General features: G+C 42.4%; 1 protein-coding gene across 4 annotated transcripts in view; it reads right to left on the bottom strand.

The window, feature by feature from the left end:
* The window catches only part of GPD2 (glycerol-3-phosphate dehydrogenase 2), a 62385-nt gene that overhangs the window by 13340 nt on the left and 24956 nt on the right, over positions 1–24089 (bottom strand). For all 4 annotated transcript variants that reach the window (XR_012629545.1, XM_074873889.1, XM_074873888.1 and 1 more), the window contains 5 exons: positions 23373–23470; positions 22482–22645; positions 7930–8094; positions 6483–6627; positions 1463–1656 (listed from right to left, as the gene is read on the bottom strand). Coding sequence is in view for 3 of the 4 variants with exons in the window: in XM_074873889.1 (XP_074729990.1) it covers positions 1463–1656; positions 6483–6627; positions 7930–8094; positions 22482–22645; positions 23373–23470 (766 nt within the window). In the remaining variant the exon portion in view is untranslated. The remainder of the gene's footprint in view (positions 1–1462; positions 1657–6482; positions 6628–7929; positions 8095–22481; positions 22646–23372; positions 23471–24089) is intronic.

The following is a 24089-nucleotide window of genomic DNA, read 5'->3' as shown; positions in this document are numbered from 1 at the left end:
TGCAATAGAAAAATTGACCGATTTGCTTTATGCTGAAATCTTTGGAACATTTTTTTTTTATACAACTTTCAAATAAATGATAATTGAAAATCAGTAAAAGGGTGTAAAAATATCCCCCAAAGAACACAAAATAGATTTCAGAAATCAATGGTGCTCTGCCAGCATGTTTAACCTGCCAAAATGAAGTGTTAATCACAGAAATAAGATACCATATTACGTTTATAAACTAATGAAACTAGAAAAAGCAGCATGCGTGACACTATAATTAAACAGTTGGAACACATCCAAGCCTGTGTAAGTTGATAACCCTGGCACTGTCTCTGGCAGCAAAAAGGCAGGTCTGCAGTGAGTTGATATGGCCAGCACAGTTGTTAATTCAATAACAAGCAATCTATAAACACTGCTAATTGCGTATGTGAAAAACAGCGTGCACCTAGGTAGGTTTCGTTCAGAAGAATTAAACACTTCATAATGTACTTCTGTAAAATACCTTGCAAAATCTCTGCCTTCTTCACAGTCTTAACTCTCCCAGGTATCTCTCTGGCCTATCACACTTATTTATAAATATCGATTTCCGCTCAAGGAACTTCAAGGTACATTTCCTGAAGACTTCTTCTGAACTTTATACAACAGAGCCATCAATTATCCACTTCAGGAAACAAATAATCTAGCATTTCCAGTCTCCGGACAGCAAGTTTTCCTAAATCTGAGGATGTTGGAAGGTTCCTGACTGAGTGCTTTTCAGATTTATTTTAATGCTGCTACTACAACAGAAATACAGAAGTAAGAATGCTTTCACAGAATAATTTTTTTAAAAAAACCTCACTATGAAGGAAAGAAGCCTCTCTCCTTTAAATCAGCACTGAGTCAAAACAGGCCAGCATCTTACAACAAACGTGTTCTTGGCTCAGCTCCTGAGAGGAACAACTGTCACAAAGTAATTTTTATAAATTCTCCTTTTTGCCCATTATACTTTCCTCTCCCACTGAAAACTGACACTATTAGATATTTACCGTATCAAGAAAAGTAGATTCTAAGAATAAAGAGCCTAGAAAAATAGAAGGGAAGGGATGGCATTCAGAGGGACACTAACAGGCAGGAGACGTGGGACCATGCCAACCTCATGGAGTTCAACAAAGCCAAGACCAGAATGACTGGGCCGTGCAGCGGGACAGCTAGTGCAGCTGGGTGAAAGGTGTGGGAAATGAGAACATGCAGATATCAACTCATTTCTATTTAAACAGTCCAACTAACGCAGGTGTATCTGGAAGAGCATCATTTTATAGCTCTGGAACACAGATCATGATGCCACTTACGTCCCACTAGTTTCAGGAACGCCCAGCCGCACAGGACCCACGCTTGTCAGTGTCATGGACACACACCAGGCAGACAGCACTTACACCGAAATGCCAGAGACTCACCAGTACCTTCCCAGGGCAAACCAGAGCTGACAGATGTTTACCTTCAACATCAACACTAAGGTAGTTCCGCACTTCATTCAAAATGAAGTTTATATCTTCTTCTGTCGGTATCGGATGGGAAGTAACGTCAGTCGGGCTGTCTGTGGTCCCTGCAATAGTCATCTTCTCCCAGGGCAGGAAGAAAATCACTCTACCATCACTGGTGGCTGGGTCAAGCAGACCCATATTATCAGGGCTGAAATAAAGAAGGGACACAGTTCAGAACAGGTCAGGCTTCACCAGGGATTCTGTTCTTGCACACCTCGTACCCTTGATAAAGTGTCAGAACATTACATTTGTTTTTAGGTCAAATGATTTAAAAAAAAAAAAAAAAAGGGGGGGGGGGGGGGGGGGGGAAGACGATCAGAGATTTCAGACGTGGCCATGACCTGACTTTAAATCGTAGCCCCAGAAGTTCTGAGAAATAAGGCCCTTGAATGTGATGCTGAGATAATTCTAGAATTTGATTTCCTAAGGAAGGTAGCAGACTACAATCTTAAGCCGAGCAGTCAGGCCTTTGGTATCTCACATCTCCATTCACTCTGGAAAATCTTGCTCATTGGGATTTCAAATACAAAGGTTTGGAAATTTTAAAACAGCAATTAGTTGAAAGCCATTATAGAACGAACAACTGCTTTTAACTGAAAAATGGACAATCATTTATATTATGCCACAAAGCAAAGGGAAGGCTGAAACAGAACACACATTGAAATGGAAGAAATAAGAGAATCCTAGTTCTGTTTCGATGCATCTACGTATATAACAAGAAAAACTACAGATGAAATATTAGTAAGCCAAGTCATGAATTGTCTGCACCCTAAACAGAGGGCAAAATTCCAAGGACTTCTACAACCTGCGTTCACAATAAAGGTGGGGCAGGAGGGGGCGAGGGTTAGCGACAGAAAGAAAAAGTAGAGAAAACAAGAGAACAGCACCACTGAAACCCGAAGCATTAGGAGTACATTTAAACAGTAAAGTTTCGGTGATACTCCAGCCCGAGTCTGTTAACCACCCACCACTTTGCAGGGACGAGCACCCCCAGACTCACCCAGCTCTCGCACGCCTGATGGGGAACCGTGTTGTCAGGGTGAAAAGGCAAAAGAGACACTAACTGGATGCTGCTATTCAGAGATTTTGTGTTTATGTATGCCAGCGCTACAAACAGAATGATTCAGTGAAATGAAGAAAAACAGTAGTTCTTTGTACAGGAAATCTTGATTTATGTATCAATGTTTTCTGGTATAATGTAAAAAAAAAAATAAATCCACAGGTACAAACCCAGTTATCCTCATGACTTATTGAATAGCGCTGCTTGTATTTCAGAAACAAAAGGCTTCTATAAACACTTCAAAGTAAACAGCTTTTATGTAGGAAAACATTGAAGCTGCCCCTCTTTTGGTTCATTTTTATTTAAAGGAAAGATGCTGACTTTCATTTTGGGTGCTGGAGTCCTTGTAAAAACATCTGCAGCCAGCTTAGCAGTCTTCAGGCTTTGCACCTACAGCTGATAACAGGAGGAGGATACAGAGGTGTATGGAAGGAGGACAGGAGGTATATATTTAGGAGGTAATAAGGACCATCAGAGGGGAATAATTCAATGGACTCAAATAACTACTAACACAATAAGATGAAGGTAGACAAAGACCTGCTTGGATATGAATTACCTATTCAAGAGAGCCGCGAGCTGAATCACTGAATATTTCATTTTTAAGAAGTCTAAACTGATTACCAAAGGTAAGTTTTCAATATCTGGAAAGGCTAGAAGAGAAGCTGAAAATTTCATATATAGCATGTATATTAGAACATTTTTTAGATGATATTTATAGACAGCTTAAGCATACAGTTGGAGAAGTACAATTTAATAGGGGAAGTCAACACAGATTTGTGAAAGGTAAATCACGTCAGACAAATGATTACTTTTTAAAATGAAAAAGCTATTGATTTAGAGACAGAGGAAACTAGAGGTTTAATATACAGTATCAGAATATTCAGAAAAGTTTAGACATTTTCTCAAAAGTACAATTCTTTTTTAAAATGTGATTTCATAAAAACTGTTAAAAATAAGGAAGAGGAACAAGTAAAGACTTAAAACTAAGTTTCACCACGCCACCTATGAACTAAAGTGTTCTCAGTTACATTACACAGCAAACAATGAGAAAGGAGCAAACAGTTTTCCATATGCCAATTAATTTACTGCATTAATGACTACCAGCTATCCTGGGAAGCTCTCTCTCCATCTCCTATTGCTCTGTTTGTTCCATCTTACCTAAGTAACTGAAGAGCCACTAAAACAAATGTAAAATAAGGTGTTTCCCATCAGAAAGAAGCATCCTAAGACCCCAAGACTGGCTGTTCTGGAATGCCCCTGCAGTCGTGCTGCTGCACACCGGGAACACTTCTGAAACAACACGTTTTTATAAGACACAAGTTCTTAGGATTACAGAATGGATGCCAGAATGTGGTATGAGCTATAGCACTATCAGCCATTGTAAGATTTCTAGTAATCTTTAAAGACTACTAAAATGTGTGAGTACAGGATTGCAAACTCTACTACGAAGTACAAAGTGATCCCTTTACACAGAAACACAGTGGCAAATGGTCTTGGAGCGTAATACAGATGGATCTGCAGTGACTCTGTCAGCAAAGCAAACATCCAGATACCTGGCCTAATGGTAAGGCACTGGGATGATATTTAAGAGTTGACTTAAAACATTTATTTTCTGAAAAGCTTCCTTTTCCAAAAAGCAGTGCAGTTAAATTGGACAATAGGTGTCGAATGGATGACAAATCAGGAAAGAATCCTGAAAACAGATGACTAAAGCTCTCATGGAATGTAAGAAGCTACAGACTACTGAACTAGACAAGATGATTTAACTGAAGGACAGACCAGAACTCTCGAGCTTGAAGTCCGTAAGTCATTCATCCATAGACATTAAACACAGCATTTTACAGAGCAGAACAGACACGTGGAGGATCTTGAGTTGAAGCAGCATTTGACCAAAGCACTGCAAATGCAGTTAAAGAACAAACAGGTGACTTCCCATGGAGTAGAACTAAGGTTTAACAGAGCAGTTTACCTGGAATCTGGAATGCAGAGCTGATAGGAAAACTCAAGAAAGACTGAAAACATCTGAAATTTGTCAGAAGGGAGGGGAAAAAAAACTTGCCTTCATAGCCACATTTCAGGCAGGAAACCTATCCGAGCAAAGGTAGGCAAAACCCTCTCTCATTTTAGCAGATTAATATAGTTAAACAATAGGGAGCGAAAGAGACTTACTGCAGCTACTGGAATAGATATGTGTATACTAAAAATAGAATTAATGAGAGGAGGAATACTGGGACTATTAATGAAGAACACAAATGAGTAAGAAACCCACGGGAAATGAATGCATTAGGTTAACATTGGTTTTACAAAATCTTAACTATGCTTATATCTAAAAACCTCTACCTGTTAAAAAATTTTGTGTGAGTATGGGCCAAAAATTCTGTAAAACATTTAGCACAAGGCAAATGGACGCAGTGAAATGACAATATTCATTTGCTGATGAGTATTCCTTGGCACCAGGAGAAGGTCTGATACAACTAAGATTAAATACCATGAGTATTTTCTATTTAGCAGACAGTTCCTTGGTTTAAGCTATCCCACTTCAAGGAAATTCAGTACAGTTTTATCTAATCAGCTGTACTGTGGAGGCAGTATGTGGGTAGATACTATTTTACAAGAAAAGTAATGCCCACATGCTGACATACACAGGGGAACAAGGAGAACAAGAATTCTCTCCATTTCCAATTAAAATTATTAGGTTATTACAGAATAAATAAATTAGAGCCCTCACACGTATCAAGCCGTCTTCTACTTTGAATTCACAAAGCGAGTCAAAGTTTTAAAACTTTACATGTTTTTGCTGTAGGGACAAAGTCAATCACACCCGTCCTTCTCGTAGTGTGTGAGGAAACCAGCATTACAACCCATTTCTCCAAGCTGCTAGTGCTTTAAAGCAGCTATCAGGTCATTTTCCCATTTTTCATGTGGAAAGACACCAAAAAAAAAGAACAGAATGCAAGAGCGATTTTATGCTAGGCCAAAAATGCCTCGATTTTACAGTCTCCGGCCATGTCCTATTGGGACAGCTCTGGCAAAAACACATTGTGCACTAGAAGGCTGAATTTATATTCACAGAGGAGCGCAGCGATGATATGGAAGGCGTTATTGTAAGTGCACTGTATCAACAGAATTGGGATAAGTCTATAAATGTGAATTTCCATTAGGATGCTAATGACTTCAGAAACCAAAGGTAATATTTGAGTTTCCACTGACAAGGCTTACTTGGGAGAAGGGGATTTGGTTTTGCAGCAGCAAATAAGGAAGGAAGCAGGAGGCTGCAGCGAGTGCGCCCGCAGAGCACCGCGGGAACTCTTTGGTGACCAGGTCAGCAGAGGGAGGCAAGTCCTCTCCACCAACGCAGCCACGGCGGGGGGGGCTCGTGTCCACAGCAGCGTCACACTTTAATCGTGTTATTTTCAACTACTCACTACACTGCCCACATGCTGCACTCGTATTTACTATGAGCGGAGACAGAGCGTGGCAGAGTACAGTGCACAGAGTATTTAACGGGACAAGAGTGTCTGTATGAAGGTGGCAACCTCTCTGGAAGGTTTTATGTGCTTCTTGTTTTCACGAGGGGGGTGAACAAGCAGTCAGTACACTCGGCTCAAACTCAGTATTACAGCCAGTGCCTTTCACAAGTCTGTTGTAGATGCTCTGCCTAAATGCCCTCCTGCTTCAGCAGCAGTTCTGCCTTGGTGAGTTTTAACTGAGAACTATGAAACTTCAGCCTCTCCTGAATATATGAAGTTGTTCTTCTAATTGGCACAGAGCCAGAATGCTCTTTGAAAAAAAAAAAAAAAAAAAATCGTGCATTCAAAACTCCTGAAAACCGCACAAACGCGTCTCTGGAAGCTTATTTATTACAGACACCAGCAGAGATTGTTACGAATGGTTTAGGCTTTGACTATTGTTACCTGTAATAACCAGGCATCACAATATGCACGCCTGCACTTGGCTGACAGATGTTTGGTACTTCCTGATCATCCATTTTGCGCACAGAGTCTGTGAAAGGTCCCGTAGCATTGATAACACATTTGGCTTTGACATCAAATTCCTGCCCTGTGAAAGAAAACAGTATCAATCACATACACCATTTGTTTTCCTGCTCACTGACACTCTCTATTATTAATCTATCTATGAACTTAACCTACTGTAAAGTACACTGTGCTTGTCCGAACAGAACAGCTGGAACAGTTTTTAAAAATTAACAGAGTATTCACATAACACCAGATTTGAAAGAAAATGCTTTACAGTGAAATTCCATCTTATCTGTAAAGGCAGACTGGGTAGAAGTTCAGCTGAAATCTGCCTCTCAAACAAGAGAGATTTCAGTCTCAAGCCGTAGACTTGATAAATGGGATTATTACTGTACAGCACTTAGCATTTTACAATATCATCTTTGCTTGACAGAAGGGTTTGGATGTAAAGCTTAGTGTACCCTGCCAAAACACTAGGATTTGAGTGAAAAATCTGACAGAAGCTAAAGAAGATTGACACTAATGGCATGCCGCTGCACTCTGGGAAGATGGCTCCTTTGTCGGTTCATTGATATTTACCAACAGCAGCATTCCCCGCTCCTCCGGCCTTTTCATTATTTCTGTGCTTTTTTAAACAGAACCATAGAATCATCGAGGTTGGAAAAGACCTTGAAGCTCCCCCAGTCCAACCATGAACCTCACACTGACCGTTCCCAACTCCACCAGATCCCTCAGCGCTGGGTCAACCCGACTCTTCAAGCCCTCCAGGGATGGGGACTCCCCCCCTGCCCTGGGCAGCCCATTCCAACGCCCAACAACCCCTTCTGCAAAGAAATACTTCCTAAGAGCCAGTCTGACCCTGCCCTGGCGCAGCTTGAGGCCATTCCCTCTTGTCCTGGCGCTGGTTCCTTGGGTCAAGAGACTCATCCCCCCTCTCTGCACCCTCCTGTCAGGGAGTTGTAGAGGGCCATGAGGTCTCCCCTCAGCCTCCTCTTCTCCAGACTAAACCCCCCCAGTTCCCTCAGCCGCTCCCCATCAGACCTGTGCTCCAGACCCTGCACCAGCTCTGTTGCCCTTCTCTGGACACGCTCGAGTCATTCAATGGCCTTTTTGGAGTGAGGGGTCCAAAACTGAACACAGTCATCGAGGTGTGGCCTCACCAGTGCCGAGTCCAGGGGTAAGATCCCTTCCCTGTCCCTGCTGGCCATGCTATTGCTGGTAACACTATTTCTGATAATGATGAGGCTCCTCTCTCCTAGAGGGCTGTGCCTTCTGTTCAACTGTGGCACGCTGTCGCATCCGCCCACCGAGCAGGGTGCTGCCCTGCCGCCCGCCCATCGAAGGCAGCTGCCCGCGTGTCCCCGCGCCCCGGCCAGGCACGTACCTGTGAGGACGTCCCTGCAGCGCACCCCGCACACGCGCTCCTTCCCGCTGGCCGCCTCCGTCGTCTTGAGCAAGCGCAGCACTTCAGTGTAATTGGTGGTGGCAGCGCCGTACCTGGCAGCGGTGAGGGCGATGGCGAGGTTCATCCGCGCATCGTTGTGCTGTCCTGCAGCGGGGACGGGACCGGGGAAGGACACCAGTCACCTCCAGCCACAGGCTCATGGTATGGAAGGGTGTCAGAACCCATCTGTCACATCTGTCCCTGTCACATTGCATAGGCGTGATGGCTGCTCACGTCTAGCCAGGATGATTTAAAGATACATCCCCTGCGCCGTTCCTGCCCGCGCGGGCCTCGGGACCCTCTGAGGCCACGCAGCACCCACAGCCTCCACACACCACAAAACTGAGAATTAGTAGGTGCTCCCCTCCAGTTTAATAAAGGACAAATCACTTTTTTCTTTACCTTTCCCTGCGCAACCATGCTGTAATTCTGCAACTGTATCTAAGTACTGGTTTGACGGTCCAACCGGTATTAATCAACAATTCCCATTAGCAAATGTACCATGCAACACTCAACATCCAAGAAACAACCTTTCAGAGACTGTGCCAAATTATCAGCTTTCTGTAACTGTTTTTTCTCGTATATGCATCTTAACTTCCCAACACACAACATAAAAGCATCCAAAAAAAGAGAAATAAGTAGACAAGAATTAATGAAGGATTCTTAACATATATCATTAAAGATTTATTACTGAAATTCCCTCGTTAAAGAAAACCAAGAGAGAGGTGGAAGGACCATGAGGGGAAGATGATTAATTACTTTGAAATACTGGCTTCACCTGAGACTTTTCCTATTTATTATTGCCACCGAAGTTAAAGTCCTGGATGCTGGCTAGAAAGAATTACTATACATTGAAGGGACCAGGCTCTGTGTGTCCTGAATAATTAATTTACGAGAGGGCTAAACTTCCTGAGGTACGATTCACTTCCCCACGTGCTTGGACCACTTCTATCAAAGATAATACTGATAAAGTGATAAATTTGTAATAGATATTGTAGTTGATTTATGTTGCCAGCATTCCCAACGTTTAGTATAAATGGTTTATGTAAAGTTTGGTCCTTCTGATTCTGCCCGTGCAATCTCGAACCACTGCACAAATAATCTGTTCCTAGCTAAAAGGGCAAAGTTATAAAGATGGGATCAATGGCCTCGAAGGCGCCACCTCCCCTCCCCAAACTTCTCATTCTAACACAGCCGAGACGATACAGTGCAATCAGTCTTCAACTCCAAGAAGAAAAGTTATGCGAAGCGTACAGAAACAGTAACATGATAAAGCACCGATGAAGAAACAAACAGTAACTCCAATTCAACCAAGCAAACAATGCCCAGAATAAACTGCAAAAAAGAACAGCAAAACAACTGAGCAAGATGTCAAGAAAAGTTGGGGATGCTCCATCACACAAGATGCATAAGACTAAACAACCATCTGTCAGAAGTGGCAGGCAAATCATTAAATAAATGCATCAACATTTATGCTGCAGTAGTGTCAGGGAATGGATAAAATGACCTTACGAGGTTTACCTCAAACCTTAACATTTTAACGCAGGGTTGAGAGAACGTACATCTCCTCACAGAGGGATCACTAGACAGCAAAAAGACAAAGGACAGCGACAAGCTGCGCTACAGGAGCTGCTCCTACACAAAGCAGAATACAGCAGTATTCCGGAGAAATCCAGCAAAGGCTCCTCGGGCCCAAAGGCGAAGGCTTCCCCAAGCGCCATGCTCTGGAGACATCCCTCTTTAGCGTGGTCCTTGATCTGGGGGACTGTGGGGGACCCGCAGGCTGCTGCAAGTCTTGACTTTACAGGACAAGAAGCCCAGCACAAACCAGACCCCAAACAAGTGCCATCTGTGCCCGAACAAGACCCTGAAGCACCTGTTTCCATGCGGTGGGATTTATTTATTGTAGAAGGACCCCGGGGCCCAGAGGGCTTCCTTAGTTACTTTTTGATCCTCTTAATCGATTTGTTCAACTTGATCCTTTTGATCAATATGTTCTTGCCATCAGTGCCCAAGGTGGTGCCTGGTACAAACGGGTCTCCGCCGGCACAGGCGGCGCGGGGATTCATCACACAAAAGCAGCACAGTTTACAGCGTTAGCCAATATTAGCTTTGGTCTGTGGGAAGTCTTACTGTTTAAATTTTGAGAGCTTGCCTCTTCCCACTTTTGTGACTTATTTGTCCAGACCGAAAGCAATCCAGAGAAGCCAATCAGCAGAATAAATAATGTGGAAACAGGTGTAATTTCTAAAAAGAACAAACATCAAAGGAACAATTGTTTACTAAGCCCCAAATCCAAGAGCTGCTCAGCATTTTGTTGAAACTCCTCATGCTCTTAATGTCCGAGTGAGCTAAGGATACGCTCGGTGCACGTCAGGGTTTGGACCGCTGTGTCCAAGACAACATTTTCAGGCTTTCTCTGAAACTCATCCATTTTCCCCTCATCGTTATTCTGATGCGAGAAACCTCTTGTTATTACTTAATTCTCAGCTGTCCAAAAGGAACTCTGAGTGCCTATGTAATGCATTTGCAGGCAGAGGACTGGGAAATAACCCCTTCCTGATTAACTACACATCTAGAAAAACCCACTGGCTTCAGACTGATGTGATCTACAGTGTGGAGTCCTGGAGTATTTCATAGTATAAACAGCAGAGATCTGTAGAGGTCTAGATTTGAAAGAAATGAAGAGTGACTTACCGGCTCAGAAATTTATCATCTGTGGAGAATAATACTGCAACAGTTTGGTAGAGATGGGGTCACAGTACAATAGTTTTTATACTCAGGAACAGTTTTTGGTTTTTTTTTTTTAAGCCCTCCAACTCACATGTGCACATTTTCCCCCAGACAATTACATTAAAATCCTGCACTTTATATGCAATTACCTTTTCCTCTTGATGTCTGAGGAAGTGGCTGCTTTCATGCACACCCCCCATTATAAAGGTAATGTAGCCAGATCAGTTCAGAGCAGATACAGCTCCATTCACAGCTGACAAAGCATATTTTCTGCTGATTAAAGTCAAACTAGCTATTTACACGTGTGCTAGTTTGAAATCGGGACTGTTTATTCCAAAGAGATTGGTATATGTCCTGGTACAATCCTTACCTCTAGAGAGAAACAAAAGGATGAAGCAAAGCAAAGATTCTGTATCTCGACCTTTTTGACTTTTCAGTTAAATGCCCTTCTCCGCAGGTAAGATTCAGAGATCCTCCAAACCCAAGATAAAAGCACCTCCACACCTGGAGACTCCCTTTGTTCAAGGAGCCCCGTGGAGAAGACAAGAGGCAATGGGTACAAGTTACTCCTGGGGAGATTCTAGTTGGGCACAAGAGGAAAATTTTTGACACTGTGAACAATCAGCCACTGGAATAATCCCCCCAGGGAAGTGGTGGATTCCCCAACACTGGACCCTTTCAAGATTCAGCTGGACACGGAGCTGGGCCAGCTTGACTAGACTGGGCTATTGCCAAGCAAGGCTGGACCAGCTGATCCTTGAGGTCCCTTCCCAGCTGGATTCTGCGGTTCTGTGAACTTCCTCCAGAGACGTGTAAAGCTTTCTTGACATGAGCACTAGTGCCACGTTCAGAAGATGCCCAGCACACCCAAGGCACGGCTGTGTGACAAACGGCAAGGTAACCAGCAGCTTCTCTGGGCGGGCCTGGACTACCTGCTTAAGATAGCTCTGCACCCACTGTCCTCCAAAGCACAACAAAGAAAACAATTACTCCCCCTTGCTACCAGAGGTCACCCCTCTAGGATACCATGGGGTTTTCTTCCCAATGTTGTAAGCCAAAAAGTTATTCTATGACAACAGAATGGCTAAACCCAATTAACCTGGCATCCTTTCCTGTGAGTGAGTCTGCTCCTGAAGACCTTGTAACTAACCTGTAGGCAATACAGTGGAACGATAATGATGACATTCGCCAGCAGCAGATGTTCCCAAAGGCCCTGCCCTGGTGGGGTCCGTGCTGGCTCAGCCCCGCCACTGGCGGGCACTGGTTTGGGGTGTGTGTGCCAGTCGCCAGCCGGGTGCAGCCCAGCGGCGGGGCGCACGCAGCCGTGCCTCAGTGGCTCGGGGAGAAGCGTCCAGGAGCCCACTGATGGAACACGCTGAGCTTGCTTTGCAACTCCTCCTGTCATCTCTCTCGAAAACACAAGGATGTTTAAATCATTTAAGTTATTTCTTGCAGGAGAAACTGAAAAAATCATCCCTCTCATTATTCACTACTGTCATCTGTTTGTAATACAGTACTGACAGAGTGGTACTTTAATTTGTATTATGGGTAGTCAACGTAGCTTTTAACAAAACACCAGCCTAAGTGCTTTCATGAAATTAACACTGATTCCTCTTTAAAAGCCCTTATTCTTGGAAGGCATACTGCTGAAGACATTTAGTGCGTGAAGACATTTTGTGTAAGTGTGTCCTACATCATGTTAAGACCAACAGTGATGCCATTTGGTTTATAATTTCTTCTTTTGTGTAATTTAGGAAAATTCTATTTTCATTCCTTAGTAGCAAATGTTGTAGTTCTTCAAAGACGAACAGACAATGCTTCCGTTGGCACTAAAAGCATCCTCCCACAGAGTGCACATAGTGTACATTCAATTTTATTTTTATCTATGCTGAAACACAGCCAGTAGTGGTAACAAAGCCCACAGACTGTAGAAATTTGTTTGTGACTGATTCAGTAGAGTTGTGTGAAAACCCCAGTGTTAATAAGGCCCTCTGCTAGTTCTGGTATATTCTGTCCTGTGTCACACTCTGACACCTATTACTTTTACACCAGTTCCTGCTTCCTCCTCTGCAGCTCTATTCAGCTGAAGACAAACAGCACACAGTACCCAGTGGCAGCTTCTTTTTTTTATTATTTTTTAAGAAGCTGGAAGCTCTTTTAATCCTAAGAGGGTAACTTTTGTTCATGTTAACCTTTTTATGCTACGAACTAACACTTCGTTACCGAGTATACCTGCGGCATGGCAATTAGTCATGTAACAATGCACGCAAGCACGGCAGCAATCGCCCCAAATACACTCTGGCTCGTACTGCAACGGCAGAGCTGGAATATGTGGTTCTGCAAACTTCCTGCTTTAAAGAACAGGTTGGTCCCTGCAACAGACACGAAAGCCTTCTCACCTCTTCTCAAATTACAGTCTTTTCTGATTAGGCATATCTAGTTATTGCTGTGGAGGTCAAGTTTAATGGAGAGTTGGAAATTAGCCATGCAAGAAGCTGGATGACAGTCTGAATGAACTTTCTCAAGAGGGCAAATCTTTCCATAGAACCACCTACCAGGCTTGTTTTGAGAGGAAAAATACATTAAAAGAAATATTTGAACGAGGCAACTAGGCCCACAGTATGGTCACAATTTTACAAATAAGTAGGTGGGGTTTTTTGTTTTCTTTTAAAAAGCTGAGGGGATAAAGGCAAACTAAATACTTGCAAATTCATCTCTTGCTTGTAGGCTACTCCTTCACCGACACCAGTGAGCCCCACTTACTGAACTAGAATTCTTCACTGCAACTCACGAGGCAGTCCCTTGGATGTGGAACACAGCCAGAAACCCAGCACCCAGCATCACGTCAGGGATACCACTGGATCACCACAGTGATGACACCCATTGTCCCCCAAACCACGGAGATTCTAAAAGCTATTTTTAAAGTCTATTTCTGTACCTATATGTTATATTCTTACAACAGCCTTACACTAGGTAATTGCATGCACGTACTAAAGAAAAGCAATGCATGAGATCAAATAATTTCATCTACGTGAAAGTTTTCTTGTCTATATACAAACCTTACCAAATTTAAGGCTGATGAGCGATAATTATACATCCCTATACATAACTAAGTTACCAGGACTGTCCGCATCCTCTAATTTTTAAGTAAGTGCTTAATTGCATGAACAGTTTTATTACAAGCATTAAAACAGGAACCCAACATCTGCTGTACATATGGAAATCAGTTATAACCAAGTTTTAGGCATTATGAATCAGCTGGAGTGACTCAAAATTGTTCCAGACTTCTCCGAGAAAGAGCTCAGCAAGTTCTCTTCCCCAAACAGAAGTAGAGTGAGTTCAGAGGTAAACATCAAATTTGACTCGTGAGTCACAAATCATTAAAAATGCCCTCAGACCTGAACTATTTCTTGCTCTCTGAATCACATGAAACTTAAGTCAAAATTTGCTGAAAACTAACAGACTTTCTAGGATACGTAGCACGCACGCATTTGTTCTTGGACTGCTGCAGAGGGAAGTGTGTTCTGACTCAGTTAAATCAGTCCCATCACACCCACGTACAACAACACAGCAATATCACACCAGACTGTTAATACTTCCCATACAAATCATGTATAATTTTGAATTCTGCTTTCCACTGCGTTATCTGTGCTGCTGAAATACGGCCCAACCAGGTGGGAAGAATGATTGATACACATCTAAATACGCACTCTGCACTGGAAAAAAACCACCACCACCACCACCCCCCCCCCCCATGTATTCTAGTTCTTTAGGATCTGCCCTAAGATGTAGGTATTTCCAGCCCGCACTCTGTAGGAACTTTAATGGAAAGGAAAGCCTTGAGTTTGGCCTTGTCGCAGGTGAATTTATTCTAACAGATTCAAACTCAGATTTGACACATCAAGTTTAAATAATCCAGTAACGGTCATTTTAAGTAATTTCTTGCTTCCTCCATTCAGCATCAGCTTAGACCACAAGAGACAAACGTCTCTGTTGCTGTGAGCAATGGAGGTGAAGAGGTAACCATCGGCTCCCACCTCAGGTTCTGCTCCTCAAGGGTCTGAAAGAACTAACACCCATTTACCAGGAACAGCTACATTTATCAAACCCTAACACACAGCTTGAGAGCGCTGCACAGACCACCCAAGATGCAGCGGAACCACTGTTTTACAAGACAAGTTTAGGGAAGTTAAGAAGTTCAAGATTATTTTCATAAGGCAAGATTAAGGAATGGAGCAATCTGTGACCAAGCAAATTGCACGTATGGGTAAAAACAAGCAAGATCATAATGAAGACTGGGAAATGAAAGTATGATACATTCCAACTTACACAGAGTTATAAACAAATGAATAACATGAGCAAGAGACAGGAAGACCATAAAAGCTTTGCAAAAAAAAAAAAAAAAAATCACCATACCACGAGAATGTCTGTCTAACCAAGTCTACTGCCAAGTTGCAGTACAGAAGCTAAAACTCGTACTGAAACTAAGATATCGGAATACAAAAATAAGCCACGATATCCAGGCACATCAAGCCAGAGACAAAATTTGGAATTATTGTTCTGTGCTACTGCTTTATAATTATGTTGTTTCCCACTTCTTTTGTATCAGCCTTCAACTTGTCACCACAATCATATTGCGATGTCAGCGTAAGTAAAAGCACAGTGTTAAAATGAAACTAAACATTGTCACTGTCAGTTTATGGAAACTGCGCTAAAATGTCACCGTGAACAACTGTGATGGCAGCTCTGCTGCGGCCGTGCCCCCGCGCCAGCGGAACGGGCCCGTGTTGGAGTGGTTACCGTGACCCCCCGCGGCCTGAAAGCTGGCCGGTACTCCCAACGCTCGCCCCAACACCTGAAATTTGGGGAAAACTTACATTTGAGGCAAATTTTGCACACGGCAGTAGCCAGGGGAGCAGGCAGGGCTGCCGCTGGTGGAGGGATCCAGCCCGTCCCATCGAGAAGTCAAGCGGCAGCATTTGAAGAGATAATTCTGCCCTGAACCTAGAGAAACCCAGCGCAGGAACGGACACAGACACGGGCCAGGAGGTGCTGGGCAGGGTGAACTCTGCTCATGGGGCAGGAGGAGCGTGGTGAGGAAGAGGAGCAACGTGCAGCCCTCCCACGTGCCCGCCGACACAGGGACAGCCGCCAGAGCAGGGCAAGGAGCAGCCAAACAGACAGGCATCCCATAATCCGTTTTCCTTCAACATACATATAATCGTACCCACCGTACGGAACAGTGTGCGTATTAACTAATGACCAACTATTAAGTTCACATAAAATGCACACATATAAATTACAGCTGAGTTACATGCTTCAATGGAGTCTTCCCCTAAAAGCCACGACACGCTGGGGAACGCTCAGATGTTTGTGGCACAATGTGCAAATAATGTCGTTTTGCTCAGGAATAATCTTAAATCTTTTAGGTAACATGATCTGAAGAATTATTCCCCGTTCACTTCTTAAGGGACACAAAAACCATCCTTTGCTTATAGAAGCATTAAAAAAAGAAAAGAGAGAGGCACAGAATTCACTAGAATATTCATCATTTCCAACCTTAAACCCACAGCGTACAAACAGATGAATCCAGCAAGTCAGAGAGCAAAGCCAATTTAATCTGTGGCTCCCCTGAGGTAAATGTAGTTCACAGTCCTGCCCCCACCCCAACCTCAGCCATAATCCCTGCTTCCTGGAGGTAAGAAAGCACTGGAGTGAGGAAAATTCTGCAGCAGGATATAATGATCCAAAATGACAGGGACAATAATGACAATGAATTTCATGTCTCCCAGTCATGAGCTGGGGATGCTTGACTGGGCTGACTTACACAATTAAATTGTTACAGGTACAGCAGGAGATGCAGTTACCCTCGGCACGCTTTTGGGAAGGACGCCTCCAGCCAAAGGGAGACGAGCGCCGCGGCCGCACCGGCCCTTCTGTCAGGAGCCGACGGCCGCTGCTGCAGGGCCACCCGTGCGGCTGCACCCTTTGACAGAGGCAAAACTGGGTTAAAGACGCGAGCCGTTTTCGGCTACTGATTTTATCCCTTTTGAAAATGATTTTTAAAAAAAAAAAAAAAAGCTCTGACGGATAAAACACGGCGTGACTCGAGCTGCAAAGAGACCCAGCGGATTTCATGGGAGAACTGGGCAGCACTGTCTGTGATGGATCCCGCTTCCCCCACCTTCCCCACTGGTGTTTATACTCACGCCAGCAAGGAAAAACACGATCGGGTCTACAGGCTCAGCCCCAGCCCCGCGTCCCGCTTTACGCACGTTCCACTAGAGGCAGCCAGGATCACCTGCACCAGCCCCCTCGGAGCAGGCTGCCGGTTCCTGCAGGATTTCGCACACAACTCTATTACAGAGAACACGGGATAAAATGTATCTGAAAGCAGCGGGATATGGAGAATATGCGGAGTATTTTCCAGGTTATACCTACAGTTAGTGTGCCTGCAAGGCTTCTCCATCCAGCTTCAATCTTGAAATACCAAGAAATATGGTTAGCTGTGTATTTCACCTATAGAAAGTCTTTTTAGTGACAAACTGTCAAGGAGTTTTTATATCCAGGGAAGGAAAAAACCCCTCAAACAGTTGTCTGCATCTGTAATAGGGTAATACCCCTATTACAGCTCAACATTCTCAAAATATTAATTTGTCAAATATGAATTATAAAGCTGTAACATTTCATAATTCAGGACACACTCAAATACTAGGAAAAATAGCTACAAGAGCCTAAATAAAAAAAAGCATTTATTCCATTTTTGACAGCTTAATGAATGCCCTACTCTTTTGCATTGATTTTTGTGTGTATGTGTGTCTGTGTGTGTGCATGTGTGCCTGGGAAGGATTTCTCATGGGGTTTGCTGTAAACAAGGAAAGCTAAATCCTCTGCCAAAGCTTCTTTTTCCACCTTTAAATAACCTCCACATTAAAATATTTCAGGAGAGAATATATACAAAATACTGAGAATGCAAAAAATAAAGAACAATTAAAAATTACCTACATCCCAGCAAGTACACTGGAAATTTGTAGAACGAGACATTAAACAATCAAATACCTTGATGTGGCAAAAGAGTCACAGAAGTAGTGTATGATAATTCCTGCTTTCAGAAAATAGCAGTAAATTCAAAGAACGGGGTCCACAAAACCCTAAAATTTTAAATTCATGACTGATTCCAAAACACCTATTTTCCTTACACACCTAAAGGCTCATCTTGTGAGGCAAAAATATGTTAACAAAAAAGTCTGCAAGCACCTAGAGACAGAAAAATAATGCATCTTAAAAAGAACTGCGCCGCTTGGAATTTCTAAACACTTTAAATTTAAATATTCTGGCCAGTTGGATCTCTGCTTTAATGTTTTTCCTAGTTTTTAACATAATGAACTATATATAATTTAAATGGAGATTAATTCTTCCATTAATAGTGCTTTAAAATAATGCTGCCTATGATCTCGAGATCTCAGCCCAGCTTCTCCGAAGTGCCTCTTCTCCAGTTTTCCTTGAGCTACATAAGTGGAACTGACAGATCACTGCTCAGATAGCAGCCACGTTCTTCCCCCAAAATGTTGCCTTTTTGCTGTTCAGGAGTATCCTAATACCAACAAATGCTAAATGAAGTCTGACATGTACCCCTAAGAAACAAACTTGTAAGTTGTGGCTTCAAAGAAAACCTTGAATAAATAGGACACGTTGTGTACACCCAGGCTAACATCCAACATATGCTTTAGTTTCCTGATGCTGCGACAGAGCAAGAATAGCCTCTGGTAAAGTCTGTGATTTGCTGTTGCTGGTACTTCCAACATTTATAATGTACCTTTTTTTTTTTTTTTTTTCCTTCCCCTGTATAAACAATTTAAAAAATGTAATTAAGAAGACCACAGCAACATTTCAGAACACAACGAATTCATGAATAATGGATTATCTGACATGCCACTAGTTTGATCAACAATTACAAAACAAACCAAAGAGCGTTCCTGATCCTTCCTCTGCAAAAGAACATTGCCACCAGAAGTCATAACTGGACAGGTGGTTTTATCAAATAAAAAAACCTACATAATGAAGGTTTTTAATTCTTCCCTTCGGTGGTGGTGATCAACATGCCAAACAGTGAGATGCTGCTAGTAGGTGCTATTAACAACTACAGATACAAAGCAAGTATGACAGAGACAGGAATAGAGAAAAGCAAGAAAACAAGATAAAACTACATTTAACTGCACATATAGAACCAGTTAAGACATCCCATTCTTAAAAGGCCATTTTATTTATTCATTATTTAGGGAAGACAGAGAAGGGATGGACAGAGAAGATAAAGATATGACCTACTTTAAGGCTTTTTTAAAAATATATATATATTTTTGCCATTATTTAATGCTTTATTTTACAACTAATCCTTCTGAAAGAACTCAAAGGGATTTAATTCAATCTTATCATCCCCTTCTCTGCTCTAAGTTCAATTCCTTTTCCCTTTTGCCCTCCATTCCTCCGGATTTAGGGCATGAAAGTATATTATTAAAATTAAACTATAATAATTTACAAAATCTAAAGTGCACTTGATGAAACACTATCACTTGAAACAAATTTACTGTGGACAGAACACAGGTTAACTGATCATGATAAAATAATTAACGTGTACCACACAATGCGAGCCCGTCAGCCATAGGCTGACCTACAGAGGAGTCACTACAGACAAAACTTAGTTCTGAAATGTGGCATGTTAAGAATTGATTTAACATCGTGGTCAGCAAATTTTTATTCTGGATTAGGTGCAGCCTCAAAGCACCCAAATGTATATTATGAGCTCACAAATTTGATACTTTAGCCCTTCAGAACCACTTTATTCTTCTAGGAAACTGAGGTTTGGTGGAGCTTTGAGAGTTTTTTAATTTTTTCACTGTAAAACACAATTTCTTTAAATCCTGCGTAGTCTCATAAGGAAAGCAAAAAAAGGACAGATTATACTAGCATGAACAAGTAGTTTCACCAGCAGCAAAACTTCAAGTCTATGTTTGATCTCTTTCACCGAATTACTCCAAGTCCTGCCAGCACTGCAGCTCTTCCTCTGAAGAAGTAGTGTCAGGAGTCTCTGCCAGCTACCTGACTTTATGAAACCTGTATGAATAAACAGTGATTACGCAATTTCTTTCCCCTCTAAACTGCTCTTTGAGAATTTGCGCATTTCCTTCCCCCCCCCCCCCCCCTTTTTTCCTATATTACACTCCTTTGTTCCCAATATGCAGAGTGTGGGTTTGTTTCCCATCACTTGGGAAGGCAACAAAACCATCAGAGGCACCTCCTGGCCCTTCAGAGCTCCGTGCTGTGCTGCTGCGCCGATGTTTTCCACTAAAAGACCACATGGTACCTTGGTGCTTAATGTTTAGATTTAATGCAACACTGTCTAAAATAATTATTCGTCCAAGAAACTTGAAGACTAATTTCAAGGCTATCTTGTAAATGCACATCTTCGGAACGTTGGAGTAGTAAATAGCTATGATACATCCAAACTATTTATTTAATCGGAAAAAACTTCAATAGATTATAAATAGATTTCAAGTTACAGTGCTCTTATGAGAAGTGTAATTACAGTTAAGAGAACCACTTAGTTCCTCTTGCATGCTCCTGGGATCCCTTAAAACAGTCTAAGGGATAGCTTATGATAATGTAAAAGTGAATCTGCATTACTTCCATGTATGCTATTTACAGCAGCTCTTGTTACAGTATACAAAAAATACCACATAATCCCATAACAAATTTCGCTTCTAAATAACCTCTTATTTCCTCTAAACCTTAAAAATAAGATAGAGAAGATGCAGTCTCCAGAGGTAAGTAAAAATCAAGTCCATCCTTTAAATCTCACCCCACTCCCAAATAAGAACCTACACATATATATTCCTGCATATATATAAACACTTTTTTTTTTCCCATTCTGCTGGGCTCTGTATGAGATAACTCGCAATTATCAACATATGCTTTTGCCAGAAGCCTCATAAATACCATCAGAGTCCAGTGTGTTTCAAGAGTCCCTCCTACTTCTTCCCAGTACAAAAAGTCCCTATTGATAAGCTGATGAATAGTGTAAATGCAGTTCTAAAAAGGGAAAAGAACTACCTTTATAATCAATGCTGTGTGAAGACCTTTCTGGTTGCCAAAAGGTCAGAAACTACATCTTCAGGTAAAAACTAACTAGAACTGTAGCACTACTGAAGTAAATCAGTATTTAAGCGATTTATTCTTTGGAGGGCCCCTCCAAGCCTGCAAGGACTCTACAGCTTTTTGCCCTATCCTGAACACATCTGACATTTTGATATTACCTGGCTGGCCCCACTACCAACAAAGTTTTACCAAACTTTCTGTCTTGGAAGGGAAGCGGAAGAGGACTGGAGGAGGAGGAGGCATACCAATCTAATTAAAAACACATCATGTAACAGCGCACAAGTCAAAGATAAGATATTATCTGGAAAGAAGAGATATTCCACCTTCTAGATATGCTAAGATAAGCAAGTGCACCAAGAAAGCAGTTACGGCAGCGTGCCCTGGTACTCCGGCTTAAGCACTGAACTTCCCAGCATTTAGAATTTGTACAAGCTGGGTATTTTTTCAATCCTCTTTGGGGACGTAACTTGCGTGACATTTGAAAGGACCGAGCTACAGCAGGTTGGATAAAGCTCAAGACACCTGTACATCAACACAAGCGCTAATATTCCAGACAAGCAAAGTTTCTGTAAAGCCAACCCAGTCTTCACCGATTTTGCTTCCGACTGCCTTGGGCCTCTGCAGAGCCTGAAGGGACAGAGTCAACTCCTTGGCTGGGCGGCTCCGCTGTGGCACCTGCTGCTGTACAGCTGGGCAAGGGACTTATTACCAGAGGTATTTCACAGAACAAGGTAAGAAGGCTTATCTGTTCTTGCATTACAAACAAAAGTGACACTTCCCAAACGTGCATACACAGGAACGCTTCTGAACACAAAAATTGCTATTTCTAGAGGACTGCAATGAGTTCTGTTAAATCATCGTACTATTTTGAACTAACATCAAAACACTTGCAGAAAGCAGCTTTATTTTCTCCCACTCAGAATTCGTGTGTTATACACAAACATACCTAAAACTAGCTGATACAATAGATTAAATAACTCGAGCTGGAGGCATTTTTCCTCTCATGAATTTATAACCCTTTAAATAAAGGGATTTTAACAGAAACCATTCATGTCTTCCAGCAGTCTCTAGTATTTCATTGTAATTACAACGAATGCTGTCTTGGCAGAGCAACCTGTTTTCCTGGTGATACAAAAAGTAATTGATCTAGGCCTCATCCAACCCAGTGCGAGAACCACAACCAGCAGCCAGATCACCCAGATAAGTCTGAAGTTATTTGCACAGGGAAGTGCTACAGCAAACCACTTAACATTACCCAAACGATCACATTTTCTTGGCTTACAACGCCTCAGAAGAAGGGTTCAGTCCGAGAAATGTACAGCAAAATCATGCACAGCTGGAAAGCTGTAGGGAATCACCAGAATGCATTCACATATCGCTGTACCTACCAGCCAAGAAAGCTAATATATCCTCTCCTACATCAAGTTACTGTTGTGAAAGACATAATTTATCTACCAAATTAATGCTGAAGAGGCCAGTTGAAGCCTTCAAGTTGTTGTTCTTCCCTTTAGAAAGTCAATGTACGTGATCTACAGTTGCACACTCGTGTTCCTCCCCCCTTGAAACACAGCATGACACAATAATGGAAGCACAGAAAGGCAACGTACCATCATAGTAGACAATAGCTCCGACAAGCTCGTCTTTGCGTAGCATTGGGAAGAGCTCCAAGGCCCGTGACTTGCTAAGGACGTAACTACTTTTCAGACACTGACTTCCTGCCACGAGGTCGTACAGTTTTATTCCAAACCAGTAGTACGGCAGCTGCCACCATCTGCAGGAAAAAAAAAAAAAAAAAAAAAAAATCCTCGTGAAGTGAAATTAAAAAAAAAATAGATTGAAAGCACATGCACACTGTTATTGTAATATAGAAGTTGTGAAGTAACATAGTATGTTGTGTTACACCACCTTTACTTTGTACTGTCATACAAGTTCATGGTATCACAATGTAAACACGCAAGAACTTACGTATTGCTCACTACCGTTTTCAACCGATTACCCACTGCAGTTAGTCAAGCAGATTTGAGGCTTTATTTATTCTAGAATTAGGATCACAAACTGGCTTTTTGTACTTCAGTGTCAGGTGAGATATTAAAGCTCCGTGCTGAGGGAAGCACAGGGCTGCGTGTGCACTGGAAGGGTTCCCCAAATGCCCATCTCGGCTAACGTCTCCCGCACCAACAGGGCCAAACAGATCAGCTGATCACAGGAGCTCCAGTTACTACAAGCCCCTTCTACTGAGCCAGGAATAAATCTGTACATTAAGATCACTCAGCAAAACCTCACTGCTCTAAGCAACCTGTTAGAGCGAGTAACTGTTCTTACAGCTCCAGAATCACTAACGCCCTGCTTCCACATCACGGCAACATCTCACCGCCTGGAGGACAACGCTCGTGACAGGTTTAAAGACACGCTTGGAAGGAGGCACCTGGAAACTTCTCCGGGGAAATGGCCTGCTTGTCAAAAGCAATGGTGAAGGAAGGTATTCTAGCAGAGCTTACTTGTAAACAGGGAGCATTATCGGCAAAGGAGCTGAAAGGTGAGGAGCAATTTCAAGCAGATTTGCACGCTCCTCGAGCGCTTCTTTCACCATCTTGTACTGAAAAATAGAAGCGTGCACGTGAATCCCACACTACTCAATTCTGTCTCCCTGTGAGACGTTTAATAAGAAACAGTTTATCAAAGCAAATACTTTGCATAATTTTTACTGTTCTTTCAAACACGCAGAGATTTGCTGAAAAATTCAAAAGTTAAGGAAAATGTTTCCCAAGAAAATGAAGTTTCACTAGTTTCATTTTGGTGTCTTGGCAGGTCAGTTGAACATTTTTTTCATTTGAGCCTAAACCACAGTAAGACGTGTTACTCCTAACTATGGGCACTCAAGGGGGGTCAGAACCCATCCCATGGTACAGCTTCTGTGCCAATTCCCACGACTAAATCCCACACTGACTCCGAGCTGCAAACGCAGAAGTGTTCTTATCCAAATCAATCCATATGAATCAAGATGAAGTTGTTCTTTGGCAAAAAAGGTTCATCTCTAGAGCCGGATAACTGCATGTTTTAGATATTTTTCCCTGAGAAGTCACCGCTTCTGTAGCGGCATTAAAACATACTTCAAAAGTTAGAGAAGTTTCAATGAGCAGACAAATCAATTTCTCAAAACAAGAATATCATGCTTCCACCAACACGAGAATACATAAAAGCATTTATATATAATC

The sequence above is a fragment of the Strix uralensis genome, chromosome 6, assembly GCF_047716275.1.
Source record: "Strix uralensis isolate ZFMK-TIS-50842 chromosome 6, bStrUra1, whole genome shotgun sequence".
Classification (NCBI taxonomy): Eukaryota; Metazoa; Chordata; class Aves; order Strigiformes; family Strigidae; genus Strix; species Strix uralensis.
The sequence above is the reverse complement of the archived record's forward strand: the minus strand, read 5'-3'. Positions and strand labels throughout refer to the sequence as shown.